The sequence below is a fragment of the Mixophyes fleayi genome, chromosome 3, assembly GCF_038048845.1.
Source record: "Mixophyes fleayi isolate aMixFle1 chromosome 3, aMixFle1.hap1, whole genome shotgun sequence".
In the NCBI taxonomy this organism is placed as follows: Eukaryota; Metazoa; Chordata; class Amphibia; order Anura; family Limnodynastidae; genus Mixophyes; species Mixophyes fleayi.
This window is the reverse complement of record NC_134404.1, coordinates 276,282,199-276,300,042: the sequence shown is the minus strand read 5'-3', so window position 1 is coordinate 276,300,042 and position 17,844 is coordinate 276,282,199. Positions and strand designations below refer to the sequence as shown.

At 37.5% G+C, this 17,844-nt stretch overlaps 1 protein-coding gene across 7 annotated transcripts in view; it reads right to left on the bottom strand.

Moving 5' to 3' along the window:
* UTRN (utrophin) overlaps window positions 1-17,844 on the bottom strand; it is a 541,342-nt gene that overhangs the window by 46,292 nt on the left and 477,206 nt on the right. For all 7 annotated transcript variants that reach the window (XM_075203650.1, XM_075203649.1, XM_075203651.1 and 4 more), the window contains 2 exons: window positions 10,048-10,133; window positions 5,037-5,194 (listed from right to left, as the gene is read on the bottom strand). In XM_075203650.1, the coding sequence (XP_075059751.1) occupies window positions 5,037-5,194; window positions 10,048-10,133 (244 nt within the window). The remainder of the gene's footprint in view (window positions 1-5,036; window positions 5,195-10,047; window positions 10,134-17,844) is intronic.

Sequence of the window (17,844 nt, the reverse complement as noted above, 5' to 3'; positions counted from 1 at the left end):
ACACACACACACAGACAGACTAACACACGCCACTAGGCATTTATATTATAGATAAACTGTAGCTGCTAGTTGAGTGAAGGATCTCTTGCTGTCAATCAGATTTGTCAATAATGTCACATCACATGCACTTTTATGTATTCAGTTTGTTACTACCAGAGCAGAATGTGTTATGTGTATACAAAAAGAAACCTTGTAAGTGGGCAGAATGCTGTGAAATGTTAATTCACAATCTAAAGAGCTGCAGCTATAAAACAAACCAATTACAAACTAATGTACCAAAATTAAACGCGAGTGCATGAATTAAACATCAACTACACTTGATATTCTGCCAAAAGTGATGAAAGTGCAGGATGTTTGCGCATTTCTTCTGAAAACTAAATAGCCTAGGAGTTTTAATCTGGCATCTCAGGTAATAGCTATGATTGGCGTACACATTTACATTCTACCTTATTTTACCTTAACTAAGCTTGCAGTGTTGACACAGCATTAATATGGAGTGCAAGCTCTTATGAATCAAAATGAAAGGAGAGTTACACAGGTAAGAAGAAGGTGACCGCTGCCCCTCCTGTCAGCGGCCGTCCCTCAGTGTGTGGGCAACATGGGTAATATAGAAACGCTGAATAAGTGACATTAGAATAGGTTCACCTAGTGGAAATATTTTATATTGTGTTATAGGTATAGCTCCTATTTCTCTACATTAACTTCCTATAAACACATTTGAGATTAAACATTTTATTCCATGCACATCAAGTGACATTTTTACTTTAGAGTGATATAAAACACAAAGAGAAGCAACACAGTGGAAACTGAGAGCATGCATATTTTATAGTGAATACAGAGGAAAACTCCACAATACAGCACATTAGACCACAATGTGCTCTCAGACTGTTTTACATTTCTCCATTTGCAGATAAATTGTCTTTGCTGATAGTCGTCTGTCATAACATTGATATTCAATGCTTATATGTATGTGCAGCTGTGCACAAAGTGTGCAAAACAAATAGTTCTATCATGGCTCCTATAACAGCATTTCTGACTTGCATGCAAAATTTTCTCTCCTGCCAAAACAATTTACTGCTGCATATAGAGCTAGAAGCAAAGTGCATGGAAGGGAGCATGCTTTTATATAACTATATAACAAAAACAAGACTGCAAATGTATATAGTGTTTAAACAGTTTTCCACCCTCGGGTATCCTTAACTTGCTGTCTTTTATATGACCCCTGCAACTTTTACTAAATATATTGTACACTATGGGCTTCATTTAGAGTCGGACGCAATGTGCGTCTTAGACTTACATGAAAGAGTAGGAGTGGGAGTGTGCCGCAGCTTGGTAGGGTATTTCTAGTGGCATGCAACCCCAGTTGCATCCCACTTGTTATACTCTACCAAGCTGCAACCAGTTCCTGCAGCTAGCTAACAACTTGCGCCACCTGATCCTGTCGCACTTTTTCAGTTTTGTTTACCGTGTGTTCTGCCTGCGCCTTGGGTAGTTTTTGCAGCTGGATGCCCATAGTAGCTGAATTATTCACAGTCACACCTACATAACTCCGTGTTCCACTCTTTCCCTCGTACCGAGATGAAAGCTGTCGCAGTGTCCACTTGTGTCTGAAAAGCAGGCGGACTGCAAGGAGCTGTTGCTTACTGCGCATGCCCCATAAGTGGAAATGTGCAGGATGCGCCTGAAATGGACTTTGCGTCCGACTCTAAATGAGGACCTATGAGTATAATTAGTTGGGGACATTATAGATTTATGAAGCTAATATACCTTATTGCTATTTTTGGGTCATGAAGAACCCCCCCTCTTTGAGGCTACATTGGCATCTGTCACACTGGGTGCAGGTCATTTTGCCTTCCTTTGGATCAACATAAGGAGAGCTTACAAAAGGTTGTACTTGATGGACCTCTGCCTTTTTTCAACCTTATTATGTAACTATGCAATATTGCTTTGCACTCCTAGATTTCCTCCTCTGTGCTTTTCAGATATGTCCATTTATAATGAGACAGAATTATTTATTTTCACGATCCTGGGATACCACAGAAAGTTTCTCTATGAATTCAATTGTGTCCAATGTAAAGCACAGAAGAGTTGTATCATGTCACAGGGAAACGAAAACAAACAACTGCATTTGATAATATATATGTATGGCTGAAAAACACAGACTAAAGCTAGTTAGATAAATCAATTTACTTAGTAAAAGTGTCAGGAGGGTATGACGGCCACTAAACTAAAGATGCCGGAAGGTTAAAACAGTTGTTATTCAACAGCTGAATACAGAGCCATATATTAGGTTTTTTAAAGCTAGCAGTTTAGCATCTCTGAACATGAGAAAAATAACTCTAGTTGGTCATATAAGTCGCTCTTCATATCCAGGTGTATTACATCTTAACGGGACTCAGGATATAGTTTGCCTAGAAGCATTGATTATAAATCTAACTAATAAACTGGTGACTAATGCCCTTAGCAGGGTATTTCATATAAATTACACTGTCGCAACTCATTGTAAGGAACTATGTACCTGTAAATGTAGATCAAGGAATATTCTGAGTCATATCAACTGTGATCACTACAAAAGCAAATGACCTCTGGCATTATGCCTGGACAGTGTCACAAATAAACTGTTGTCTTTTATTACCATTACATGCTATATTAAGAGATATATTAATTCCTATATTATGCAAATATACATTGTCTGTCTATGGAGTACAAAAGGAAATATCAGAGATTCACAACTGTTTTTTGTTGTTATTTAGCTTAAAAAAAAATAATAATAAATACAAACACGATTCAAACTTTAACTCCTCCAAATAATTATCAACATGTTTAACCCGACTATTAAAAATTAAATCAAATAACAATTTGTATTTACAATTTGCATAGCCGAATACTATTATATTTATTTATTTTATATGTAATATACTCATTGATACTTTGAGATCAAATACAGAGAAATAACAAAATGTATCTGATGTAATTCTGATTACTAGATCATAAGTGTAAGTCTAGAGACATATGAAATACATATGCTGCATGGCTGCAGTGCATATACTTGCCATGTAATGAAATGGTAAGACAACTAATAGAATAAACAGGGTGAGCCTCAAAGATCACAACAGTTTTGATCATTTACAAATCAGCCAAAGACTTTATGCTAAGGTGCTTCCTTTCTATGAGAAGTAAGACATATTGTAATATAAATATTGTATGTAGTCTAGAGCCCTAAAGCCATACTAGCTGTAAATCAAAAATTCACCGTCTTCATAACTTATATCTAATTTCACTGATCTTGTTTCTGCACTGCTCTGCAAAACCAGACGCACCAATGCATCTACTCTGTACTTTGCAAGAAATGCCCCCACTCTGCCTATACATCCAATCAGTTTCTTCACAAATGTCATCATACTGGTCTGCAAATCCATGAGCTTTGGCATAAATTTAAGCCCACTAGCGGTGAGGAGCGGTGTAGGACAAAAGTTGATTTTGCACAGGGGATATTTTGTGCTTTGTATAAGGACAAAGACTACAATAATTTATAAGCCCTCATGGAACAAGGAGTTTCTGCAGAAAGTCCATTCACAGTTTGATAGAGAGATGACAGCTAAGTTTATAAGTTAACCTAACCAATAGGTTTTCTACGAAAGGAGATAAGAATCTCAGTGCAGTGTGCAAAGGACAAGCTGGAGCCTGGTAGGGTAGTATCCCAACATGTGAGTCAACATATTTAGCACACATGAGCTCTGAGAGCATATCAAGGGATGGCGTGAATTAAGCTTTTACGCTGCTAAATACATGTTACACACTATTGTGCACAGAGAAATATAATTAATTATGAAGTACATACACTTTATTTACTTACTTCCACGAGTAGTTTAATATTAAGCGCAGAGCAAAACTAGAGCTGTAATTTTAATACTAATGTAAAGTTAATTTAGTGAGCACATAAGTATACAGTAGTTAGAAAAGACCCCAAATATAAGCAAACAGTAAGAATTACTAGGATTACATGAGTAAGAGACATGAAATAGCTGGTTGCTAGCTAGTGCTACAAAATATCTAGCAAAATAATTTCACGACAAGGAAAAGTTCAATACCAACTGACTTAGACATTGGTAAACTACTAATTTTTAGCTGTCATCATACTCGTTATGAACAAAAGATGACAGATCTGATGAACAGAAACTTTACTTAGTTTCCTAAGAGATGATACCTTATAAAATAACCGCCATACATCTGTTTAAACAAGGACAGACCTAATTGTATTATTATGTGAAGACCTTCAAATGTGGGAGCCATGAGCAATGCAATTAGAAACTGATCCTGAAGATAAGTGGCACTTACTATACATGGGGGAAAAAATCCCAGGAAACCTGTCACATGTTATTTCCTACAGCAGACTAATGACTTCTACACAGTTACTGTTCCAGCTGTCCAAGATGAAACCTTAAAGGCAGGAATCTTACATGAGAATTTCCATACTTTAAAATAAGTAAAGCAACGGTACCTACCGGTTGTCTTAAAAAAGTGATAATTATTTAGGTATTATTCATCTTTAGGGAAGAAAATGAATTTTATCCATATAAACATACTGGATTCCTAATGAAGTGATTGTGAAATAGTTTCAGGGTAACATTGCTGGGTTTGCTACACTAAAATGTAAAAAGACTGAGCATTTTTTATGAGAGAGAGGAGGGAGAGAGAGAGAAGAGAGAGAGACAGAGAGAGATAGAGAGCGCTATCTATCTGTCATAGTTCATGCGAGGGTGTTAATTGGCTGGGGGACTTGGCAACAGTCAAGTGTATCCAACTGAAGAGGGCATCCCCAGTATAAGATTTGAGTCGATCATGTGACACTCACATCCAATCCTAGTATGCCCTCTCCAATCAGGTACTAAATGTTGGTAAACCATATGTTTTACATTTTAACCAGACTTGTTTCCCAGTTGTCACATGTTAAATATTGTCTATAGTATTTGTAATTAAACATAATTTCAAACAGCACCCAAGTTTTCACTCACGTTTAATAAAACATTACTTACATGCTGAAAGCAGCTGCGGACGCTTGGCTCAATGTTACTCCCACCAAAAGCTGCCACCTCCCCGAGCTGCCGTGGGATTTGGATAGCATCGTGTAATAGTAATCCTAGTTGTTTCTGGTCACATGTATCTGCTGCTCCAGAAACTTCCTTGAAAAGATCTGTGAACAAGTTGTTGGTACAGTTAGCTCAGAATATTTGACGCTGTTTGTAAAGACAATCAATCAAGAACATTTCTAAAGGCACTAAACAGACAACAAAATACTACAGAGGAGCAATGGTACAATACTAAAACTATGCAGGCTCTCTCTCAAATAAATGAATCACAAAGTACATTTGTTTCAGATCTTATTTTGATGATCATGTAACGCACGTTACATGAATATATGTACAATATCCTGCAAAATATATCCTTTTATCTGGTAACTAGTAATGTCATCACTTATATTTGGAGAGTGGTGAAACAGAATTAACTTTAATTGATATCCCGTGTGGGGTCTATACTTAAGAAACCAATAGCCAATCCGAGCAAAACCACTTTGGATACTTGTGGACAGGGCCCTGGACTGTTTTCTGCACTGCGAATCAAAGGGGCATGCCAAAATTATGTGTGCACACCTTTACTATACTTTTCATGCCCCCAATCCTCCTCTACAGGCATAGTAACTTATGAATGAACGTTACATGGAAAAAAAAAAAAATTCTGTGTATGTGCAGTAAAACAATGCAGAATTGTACGCCTCTAAATGAGGTTGTATGTGCTTTTCTTTGATAAATGCCTTTTTTTTAAATAAATTGACATTGTAGGTTTCTATCCTTTCCAAGGCCTGGGGAAATTGATTAACTTGTAATTTCAAGTAGGGCGAAAGGTACGTAGTTAAAGCAGAAAGCTTGGAGATGTAGCTTTAGCACTTTAAAGCTGACGATACATATTTCACCAGCTAATTTGATTATTTCAGACCTAACTGACCCAAACATTGTGAAATTTGTATGCCTAAAACATCTGGGTCTGCATCACAGAATAATAATCTGATTTGATTGGACGGATCTGAGAATCTAGTCAGCATCATCTTTTGGGTCTGTTGCAAAATGTTCATTCGGCCTGAACATCAGAAATGACCTTGCCTGTGCTATTTGGTCTGTCCGAACAGACCACAGATACATTTTAAGGAAGATTATGCCTAACGACTTGGATGGTATGGAAATATATAACACCTTCGATCAGAAAACGTGTACTGCTACTTGCCAGAAATCAGAGTTTTAGTAAATCTTTAGTCTACAATAGAGGTCTGCAATCTTGTCCTAATACTGTAGTATATATAACTCACAAGCACATATCACAAGCTTCCAATACCAAGTAATACAAAGGCTACTGAGCTTGTCTGGAGAGAGACTGTACATACAAATAGTTTGCATTTCACGGTTGTAGTTACAAGCCAAAAGTTGGATATTTTACACACGCCTCTCCGACTACTTTCTGTAGTCTGACAATGCCAGCTCTTTATTTGTCTGGGAAATGGTTGCCTGTACAGAAGATAGCATATATGTCCTTATATTTTCATGTATAGAGCAGAGGGGGCGCATAATAAACCTGCACGTGGAGATCAAGCTTGTGGTGCAGCTGCAGCTTTTCATTATTGACCTCTCAAAAGAACCTACAGAACCGCAGGTGCTAATGGACAAAAACACATTTCCCATAGGAAGTAACCTTTTCAGTAAACATACTTCTTGAATTTGGCAGTTGATGCAATTAAAAGTGCTTAAAAAAAACCTCATTGGACACACGGTAAAATAAAGAAGCATATGGTAAGAATTAACTGAAACAACATAAAGTGTAAGAAGACACATTAGCTGAACACAATACTGTCAGACATGGATCTATGAACAACATTTACCATTAACCCCTCCATTATTATACACTGAATATTGTAAATTGTCCACTTTAAATAGTGGGTGTATATACAAAATGTATATGTGCGTAATAGGTATATAACTACAGTGCTCCCTCTTTATACCGCTAGTTTAAGACACAGGCCTGAATTGGCATTACAGTAAGGATGGCATTATACATTATTAATATCCTTTATTTATATATAGCATCAACATATTAAGCAGTGTTCTTTAGAGTTTGTTTAATCATTCACACCAGTGGAGCTTACAGTCTCCAACACACAAATCAACGCCTGGGTCAATTATGTCCAAAGCTAATTAATCTATCCGTGAATTTTTGGAGTGTGGGAGGAAACTGGATCACCTGGAGGAAACCCTCGCAAACACCACACAGATGGTACCCTGGTTGGAACTGAGCCCATGGCCCCAGTGCCGTGAGAAGACAATGTCGTAAATAATTATATAAAAAGGCATTGATACATTGTAATTTACCTTTGTGTTAAGAATATAGCTGGTAGGAAGTTAGGGTGTAGTTATAAAGGCGCATTATAAAGAGGGAACACTGCAATTGATTTGTAAACCTATAATAATATGTACAGACATGTAGAATTCTTGAAGCCACAACTGATATGGTATCTTTTCTGTACTTATTTCAATAGCTGGCAATATGTGCATCTGAACATTGAGACACCGAGACTATTGAATCTGTCTTATACAGTCAATTCAGTCAACGATAGAATAATCATTAAAAGAGACATCACACATTTTAACACTTTAGGCTAGTTCCACACTAGTATTATTTATTGGGTGTGCAGGGACCATCGGAGCACGTAGCAACACAATCTCCTACCTGGTTCAGGTCACTCATGCACACCAGGAATAAGAAGACAGTGTGGACCTAGCTTTCAAAACCTGAATATCAATATTGTTTTCAATTAAATTCCTACTGTGCAGCTATCCTAAACATGTGCCAGGCAATGCCATTACAATTGCCATTAATTCTGCAAAACAATCCGAATCAACATGGCTGTGGCGGAGATTAAACTGGAACATAATTATTATAAACTTTTCAATAGCAAGTGATGGGGTGGAAAAAAAAAATAAAGTAAAGAGATTAATGTGTTTACTAGACTTCACTGTAATACAATATAATAGAGAATAAGGAAAGCCATAAACTGCAAAGGTAATGACAGCACAGATTTATCCCCTAGTTATTATCATGTCTGTGAGCTTTGAATTGCATGTGATTATATTGTGACAGACCAAAAAGCGGTTTTCCAAATCTCATTCATTTTAAATAGTTGGAACTGTGAAGGAGAGGACAAATCTATGTATAGAAAGTGTTACAAATCTGTCTGACTCAATGTAACTAAACCGTGTAACATAGCTTGCTGCTCTCCTGGCAGCACCTGAGTAACAACAGAGAAAAACTTTTAAATTAAATATTTATAAGTGCAACTAGATAAAAAGTTACACAAAAATATTTTAAAGTTTTATAAAAAGTAATCTAATAGAACATGGAAATAACGATCAGTGCTGCCAGGTAAATCATATTTAGGGGCTGATTTCATTCGGCCACATTATTCTAGGAATAATGCAGCGCTAATAGTATAACCGTTAATACATTCATTTTAACCTGGATTTTTGCTCTCGGCCCAAGGGCTGCAGGCAAAAATCAGCGTTAAAATGACCGTATTAATGGTAATACAGCGCACTATTTCCGTAGCAACGGTAATAGTGCGTAGACCACGTTATTCCTAGAATAACGCAATGGAATTGAATTGGCCCCTTAGAATCCAACAATTTTATGTTAGTGAATAAATACATAAAACATGTAAATGTAAATAGGAATATGTTTATTTTATGAAATTCAATGAAATTATTTGCAGGGGCCCCTTTATACCTGAACAAACATACATTGTGTTTAGGGGGGGTTCCTGTCTAAAGGAATAGTCATCTTGGATATTAGCTTCTTAAAATGTAATGCTGTTTTATGCTCTAACCAGTCTCCTCTTTCAAACATTTCTCAGACCCCAGATTTTGTCATCTTATCCCATTGGAGGACCAGAGAATGGCCTGGTTCCAGCTGTCCTATAGGGTTTAAGCACCCACCATCACCCTCCCCCTCAACTTCATTACAAGTTTAAAAGTCCAATCACAAACAGCTTTCCACTTTCTGTGCTGGGAATTTCTAGCATGTCAGTAGATTGCAGTACCAGCATGTAGGGTAGTAATTATTGTTGTAAGGTGCCACAGTGCTCTGGAGTTCCAGTCAATGGGGAAAACAGAGCATACATGAAACAGGGATATATAACGTAGACTAAATAAGATTAGATGTGAAAACATGGTAGTAAGGTCCCTGCTCATGACAGATTACAATCTAGTGGGAAGAGGTTAGAGCTAAGACAAGAGGAGCGAAGGTGGTAATTGGGACAGTAGCCAGAGTTCTCTAGTGTGAGTAGTAAAGATGGAAGTAGGGAAGGCTCTAGTTGGGATCAGGTCATTCTTGGGTAATGTAGCTTGACAAGAACCCAAGTATCTGCTTTATGTGGCATTGTAAACACAGTAACTTATTTTCTGTGTGTTGTCTCCATGAATCTACATCTTCTAATAATGCTCAATGTGTGCTCTGATTGCAAAATAAGGAACATAACTCAGATCACTCTGTATCATACTTAAGCCATGTAACTAAGTCCCTCAGAAATATTCCTGTACGCACTATGCTTGTATGTAGTATACTTTGTTAAAATATGTAAGTGGATATGTGTATTTTTCCAGTCTATCATTGACTACCTATAACTAACTCTGATTCATTGCCTTTAAAGAATTGCATTTAAATGATAAAGATTCATTCACACATTTTTGAGCTTTGTAAACTCAATTCCTAAAAGTCTAAACGCCTACAAACTAAACATCAAAATTGCGTTGTCCTTGGCATTACACTGTGGCACTCACAGTTTCCCTTGAAATACGATTTGGCTTGTGTGCAGCTATATATGGAAACACAATTATGTATAATGTTCAGAACACATACTATTGTTCATATGTCAATATATAAAGACTTATCTACAAAACCTGAAATCCATGATTGTTAAAATATATAAAATGAATCTATTATACTTACATCTGTATTTTTCTTCCAGCAGTCCCTTAGACAGTGAGATAAGACCAATCTTCAGAGACTGTACTCGGATCTTCCCTGTTCGACCCCTGCAAATCAACACAAGTTCAGTCAGCCTCCTCCGCCCGTCCATAAAACAATTCAATCTATTCCCATAAACAAGGAGAACATGTTTCTTGCTCATTGAGTGGTTATAAAGTACTGTTGAACAAGACAATAACAGTGGTGTATGAACGGCAAAATATCAATGTATGCAGTGCTTTTTAATATACACACATAAGTCTAATTGTACATCGACATAACATCCAAATACTGTTTTTGCTTTTTGAAAAAACCGCCACAAAAATTAACTGAACATTTTTGGGTTTGCAGGTCTGGGTAATCACACACATAGTAAAAATATTAGAGATGTCACTACAAAAAGTCCACCCCACACCAACCCCTTTTTTATTTATTTATTTTTTCTCCTAAACACTGCTTGGTTTAACATTATTTGTGTCTTAATTGACTCATGAGAGTGAGGGGAGAATGGCTCTGCCCTAAAAACATGTAGCACTTTTGTATGGTTGAATGTTTTATTAAATTGGTCAAAATGTGCTTACCAGGGGCGTTGCTAAATTTTTAAAAGCCAAGAGGCCTAGGCCCACAGCCATCTTTAATTAATACTGTTGAAAGATTTATGTGTGTAGGAGACAATTAGGATCTTGTTTACATGCTAGAATGGAGGGATTTTGAGGGAATTGTGTGTTTATGTGGATAAAGTAAATAATGTGCATATACATCCTGGGGTACTGAAAATTAGGAATTACACATAGGAAATCTTTCAGCCATTTTCAATAACACTTCCCATTTCTCAGCAAATTATCACTTCCCATTTCTCAGCAAATTATTCTCTCACATTGTGCCCTACATTATATTATACCTATGACCCCATATAATGTCCTCAACATCACTCCCACATTATACCACCACTGTGTCCTTCCTACTGTACCTCATATTATGTTACCACTGTACCTCATATATCCTAATTATGTCATTTGTGCTACCTCATTGTGCTCAACAATGAAGGTATAATGCCATTATTATGACATCAACATTATGCAATAACATTATACTTTTGAACTGTTAAATTATTCCATTGTTGTTTCCCCAGATTGTCTTCATTGTACCGCCAACATTATGCAATTGCTATGCACCCTCATTTTCCTCACTGTGCTCGCCACATTATGCTTACTCATTGTGTCTCCTCATTTCTACTCTTAATGTATCTAAAATTATATCCTCAGTATGCCATTACTTTGCACCTCAATATACTCTATACTTGTGCCTCAATATTAAGCCCTTTCTCCGTGACCACTGTAGTATAGCTATTTGGTGCCTTCAGAGTATGAAAATATCATGTTTTGAGCCACCAATATACCAGTGTCATTGCTGATCTGCCATTGCCCGATTTTAAAATAGCATCGACAGTTACCTGATAGTGGCAGCAGTTTACTGATTGGCCTCTGGGTAGAAATGAAGAGTGGTGCACCAGATAGTATTGCACAATCTAAGGGCACAATCACAACCAGGAGAATGCAGGCCAGCATAAGTCAACAGTCACACTGGAGCTTACAATCTAGACACACACACACAGACTATCGTCAGTTTAGTCAGAGGTAAATTAACCTGCCAGTATGTTTTTGGACTGTGGGAGGAAACCCAGAACATCCAGAGGAAACCCACGCAAGCATGGGGAAGATTGTACAAACCACAAACAGATAAGGCCCTTCTTGTAATCGAACTCAGGCCCTCAGCACAGTAAGGCTGCAATGCTAACCACTCTACCATTATTCTGCCCAGAAGCCTTTTTTTTCCTTCCTTAAACAGAAAGTTAAGTATACTTTAAGCAAGCAACTAATTTTTCTTAGCTTTCAAATCCTCATCTCCTTTTCAAAAGCTCTCTTTTTGCCAAACAAAAATGGTTGCCAGACAAAGATATAGTCAGCTTGATATACAGACACAGACTGACAGATCTCAACATATCATCTGATGACAGGAAAGGGGTGTCACAATGCAGACAGAGCTCAGCGAAGCATTTCAAGGCCTCTCTACTACAACATGTAGCCATGATACTTTAGAATAATAAATCATTAATACCAGCCTAAAGAAAAAAAACAAGGGAAAAAGATGAATTCTTCTTATAGTCTGCCAGAGTGATTTATATATAAAAAAAAAACACACTTCTGGTTTTCATGGGATTGGTGCTTTAAACTACTGCCTTTGTCTTTTCCATATTTTTTTATTAAATAAATAAGGCATATTCCTATTCACTATTCACTAAACAGCTTGGAATTTTGTAAAGAGCAAAGAACACTGAACGGTTACTTTTTTAAAAGTACTATACAAGTTTCCTGAAATGTGCTTATTAATGTAAAGTATGTTCATTTCAATCAGTTCTGATAAGAAAGCAAAGAAACTGGATATCAGAAGTGTGTTATCCCAGCATCTCTTTAATCAGTTGACATTTCAGGGCTGAATTATCCCCAGTGTATCTTTAAAACAGTGATTTATGCAACATAAAAAACACTATCACACACAGCATGCCAGCATACCACACAGTGAAAGGCAAGAGTGGGTAACATGGTATATCTTTTTGGATAATACAATTCATTAATTCTGCTGCTCTAAGGCTTTGCCTTGTTGCGATCATGCTGTTTTCAAGATTCTTTGAATTCATACAAGCAGAAAGATTTGACAATCAGCAACTGGCACTTAGACAAGGTACGTTTGGGTCCTCGGTGACGACAGCATCATGCTGACAAGACTGTGCTTGATACGTGCAAAGTAAGGTAATGGACTATGATTTTATCAATATGCAATCTTGATATCTCAAATTAAAACACTTGCTGAATATTAAGTAGTGCAAGCTTTATGAATTTCAGGAAATTAAATAACAAGTGGAAAATATGAGCAGGACTGATTTTAAATGCTCAATATAACCAAAGGGGAGAGGAAAAAGCGGACTGCATGTTGGATGCCAAAGACAGGTAATGCTCTAAAGGAAACTATAGAAACAAACAACCCTGGTTGCTCTATTAATACACAAAGGCAAAATGTGCTCGCATCAAGCTTAAAGTGATAATATCTTGTCTCTTTAACTTTTAATAAAATATATGAAATTCGGTCATTCTGTACAGAAATCTGCATATGTGCAATTATTAACAGCTTGACTGAGGTTAAATTACATAATATTCATTAGTTTCAACTAAGCAGTGTCCCTTATTGCTACAATAGTGGATTGTATTGCTGCTATGCAGCGCTAGAATTCAAAGGTCCAAATCTGATCTTGAGCACTACCTGCAGGAGAAATCAGAATGTTCTCCACCCAGTGCTCAGATATTTCTCCCAGGGTCCAAAGACAAACTGCTAGCTTACTCATACTTACCAACTCTCCCGAAATGTCCGGGAGACTGTTGAAATTCAGGTCGGTCTCCTGGAGCCTGTGTATTCTATCTATGATTAGGTCATCATCTGATGTTTGAGGCAGCATGACATTGTAAAGGCCTGTGGTGTGTGATTCCAAAGCTGAGATATCAGGGCCCTCCAAGTAGACTGAGATTGTTGTGGCGTGACCTGTGTTTAAGGTCTGTCAATTTCTCAGAGAGGTCACCTCTGCTTCTAACACATCATAAGTACTTATAAAATTCTTATATAAAGAGATTTATTCCACAATCACCCTACTCAATTATGTGCATATTAGTTAATTTATCACATTTTATGGCTGTTAACATGGTTTGCTTAGTATCGTGAGCAGACCGCTGGGGTCAGGAGGTTATTGCTGGGGTGATCCGGGATTTTATTCTGCCATATTGAAAGGTCCTGGTTCTTGTCAAGCGTATTCTGAAAAAGTGCACTGGCAGAACTGATTTGTCAGCTTTCTGCTTCTATGGACATGGTATATTGTGGTTTTAAGTCTGGAACTCTGAGTTTTTGCAGGGTTTTGGGGTTCTTTGTACTGTTTTAAGGATATCACAGAGCTCCAGGCTGTCAGCACTCAGAAAAGAAGTGCTGGTGACAAATCCTGGCATGCAACCCCGTGCAGTTTTTCTATGATTTACATATTGTTGTAAAAAAGTGAAGTTTTAGTTTAATGAGGAAAAATGACAGGTGTTAGTGACCCCGAAATGGTGCCTTAATGGTAGACTGTTCTCAGCAAAGTCTGTCCTATCCCTTTATCTCCAATGTTTTCGATAATAAAAGAGTACAAGGAAAAAAGTTTTCAGTAAACTGATCCTACGCATCGGGTATCCACTTCATCTCACACCATGCCTGAGATACATGGACCAGTGTTTTAAACAAAGGTTTATTTTCTCACTTAAGAAATATATGTGACCTTAGCTTCTGATTTAACCAGGCTCTTGCTGTGAACACAGCACAGGGCAACCATTAAAGAGAGGATTATGCTAGAGCCGCTGTATTCACAGCACCAGCCACTTCTTTGACAATCAGCAGGGGATACATTTGCTGGAGAAACATCTGGTTCACTTTTATAAGATTAAATTACAGAACCCTAGTTTTAGTTTTTCTTGTTTCCACCGTGTCTAACTTTTATAGGCAGACAAGCTTAAAAGAAAATTATAGCCAAGTTAAAAAATAGATTCCTGATATATTAAAGATTATTTTGCTTCCTTTTGCATTTCTTGGGCTTGAAAATGGTAGTGTTATTAACTGAATTTATAGACATTTTCATACTTGGCCATTAAAGCAGCACAAAGGTGCCATTCACCAGAACCACGGGGGCTGCTACGGCTGCCATTGTTCTCTGAGCTTCGTTATTTCTCTTACAGCCCTGGCCACAAACTGAGTCTGTATGACACAGAAGAGTGTGTGTGAGTGGGAGCACCAATCTGAGGCGGCAATCTTGGTGTAATCCAATTGGTCTTCCCACCTGCAGCCCACCCCTTGTCTGGTGACCAGAAATAACTCCAACGACTATCTGGAAATCCAAATAAATGAGACCTCAGAATATTTTCATAATAAAATAATTTTTGAGATAGGGGATAATTTATTTCTTACTGTAAATAAAGGTATTAGAAGTCCCTTAGGAATTTCCTACTCCCAGTTGATTACTGCCACAGGAACACAGTGTTTATCTTCCCCTTATGTCTGCATGTTGCAGGCAGTGTAAAAGCCAGGTCCTGTCACACTACCACAGATAGGCTCTATGAATGCTTATAGACAGTGTTCATAGAGACTATCCATGATCGTGTGACAGGATCGCAATGTTTATATAGTCTGCGACAAGCGGATGAACACTGGGTTCCAGTAGCAATTATATATTAATATAATAGTTCAGCAGCCATGTTTAAAAAGTTCTTAGATAGACATTGGCACATCCTTGTAAAATGTGAAGGCCTGCAAGACATCTTACCGAATAACCTGAAAATTATATACAGACAAACACTCAACCTCAAGCAAAAACTAGTGAATAACTATGTTGAAGACACAAAAATAACCAAAAGTACTTGGCTAGATGAACACAATGGGGGAAGGGGGGGTTAATTGTCATAGCTGATATGGATCTAAGGCTGCCTAGAGAAAATAACCAAAGGGTCAGAATGAAGTGGTCTCAAATGTAAATAAAAACAAATTTGAGATTAAAGAAAAAAACAGCTGTGAGACTTGGAATTGTGTATCTGTTAGAATGTCCTTGTGGCTTACATTATGTGGGCAGACCATGGAAATAATGAAAATTAGGCAAAATTGACATATGCTAAATATAGCTTAAGTATAGAAACACACTGGGCCTGGTTTATATTCAGACATACATACATTTGTGTGAAATAGCTCTGTGCCTGCTTAGAAACAGACTTACTCCAATGAACGCAATTGCAAGCAATTCGTGTCCGCACATAAATGACACTTACGACTTGAGGGGCAGAACGGGGGATGGAAGGGGCAGGCTAATGTAGGCAGTGTACAGTAAGGGCGCATTCGAGGGCGTTCCAACACAGATGCAGCTGATTTAAGTCCTAGGTTTCTCTAAGCATGCTTGGCTTCAGCCGTATCATTTGCAACAGCTACAGGGCAGGTATAAGTGCTGACTGATAGTGATGACTGACATGGCATAGTCTGTTTTAAAAACTACACGCATGCGTGTCACTAGCTAGTACAGAACATGTGTATGCAACGAAGACAGACAATAAAAATGCATTTTATGTACAATATGCAATGAAAGTATCTTGATTTGTTTTTAATGTAAAAAAAAACTATTTTAAAATCCATATTTATATGAATGTTATACTGTAACAAATAACAGAATATTTTTTTATGTATTCTCATGTGACCTTATATTACACATATGCTTGTGTGTATACTGCACTCTGCTCTGTTTCTTTATATAAGGCAAGTACCTTTTTGGCAGAGTGTACTTATATCCAGATTAAAATCAAAACGCATCTTGATATTCGCTTCAAATTAAATACAGTCAGAACTATGCTCAAGTTCCATGCTCTTTTTAAAACGTAATGTCCGAACTTGAATCAGGCCCATTGTGTGCTGGCACATTTTGATCAAGCTCACAATAGGGATGTCAAATGCCTCAGGTTTACAGGAATATATAACATAATAAAACATGGAGAGGAGGGGATTATGCCAAGAGAATTACACGAAAAGCATTTTTAATATGCAGACTCTCCATACATGCCATCAGATCTCCCCATTTACTCCATACAAGTCAATCAAACCTCCCCACATTCCACTACACTCTCTCTTCCTCCTTCCCTGATTGGATTGTCTGTGACACTGTGACCTCCCTGAATTGGTCAGACGAGGTCACAAGATGCGGCTGCTCTCAGTCAGTCGAGCAGCAGAATGTTTTCTAATCTGCCCCTGCTGGCAATTGGACAACTATACTTTGTTGATGCTCCCTGCCAGGAGCCACATTTCAAAGCTCAAAGAGCCACATATGGCTCTAGAGCCACAGGTTGGCCACCGCTGATCTATTGGGTATGATTTTATCTTTATGCTTTTGTATTTATAAAACTCTCTATTTTTAGACTTTCATTTAAGGCTTAAACAGTTCAGCTAAGGTGTTGATTTAAATTCTACATATTAACAGGGAACACTGAAGACTAAATTCCATCGTCGGAATATGCCCATCTCTACTTTAATATTAATATTAAGCGCAATGCAAAGCCTCTTTATTATGATGTGGGTGGTGGATTCTTCAGCAGAAGGAGAACCTGTGGAACAGTTCTAATGCTGTGCCAATGTACAAACTATGGTGGTGGCAGTAAGAAGGTAGAGGTCTCCCCATAGATTCTGGAAGGAGTTTGGTGGATGTCAGTTAAAGATTTAGAATCTATCATTCTTTCTGTAACTATCCATTTAAAACATTAAGGGGTATATTGACTAAACTGCGGGTTTGAAAAAGTGGGGATATTGCCTATAGCAACCAATCAGATTCTAGCTTTCATTTGTTTAGTACTTTCTACAAAATGACAGCTAGAATATGATTGGTTGCTATAGGCAACATCCCCACTTTTTCAAACCCGCAGCTTAGTAAATCTAGCCCTAAGTCTCTTAGCTGTAATAGTATTTGTACTGTCCCACATTATAACTTTGCACCAAATTTTGGAGTGTTTGTAACACCTTGTGTTACCATTCAAATCTATGGGTAATGCCACCAAGGCCGTAGTGAAAAGAGAAAAACAATTAAGACCAGACCATTCTATATCATTATTATACTAGTATGCTGGTAAATTATACTATAAATGTACATGAGAAGATTATTGGTCTATCGGATGTTTATTCAGC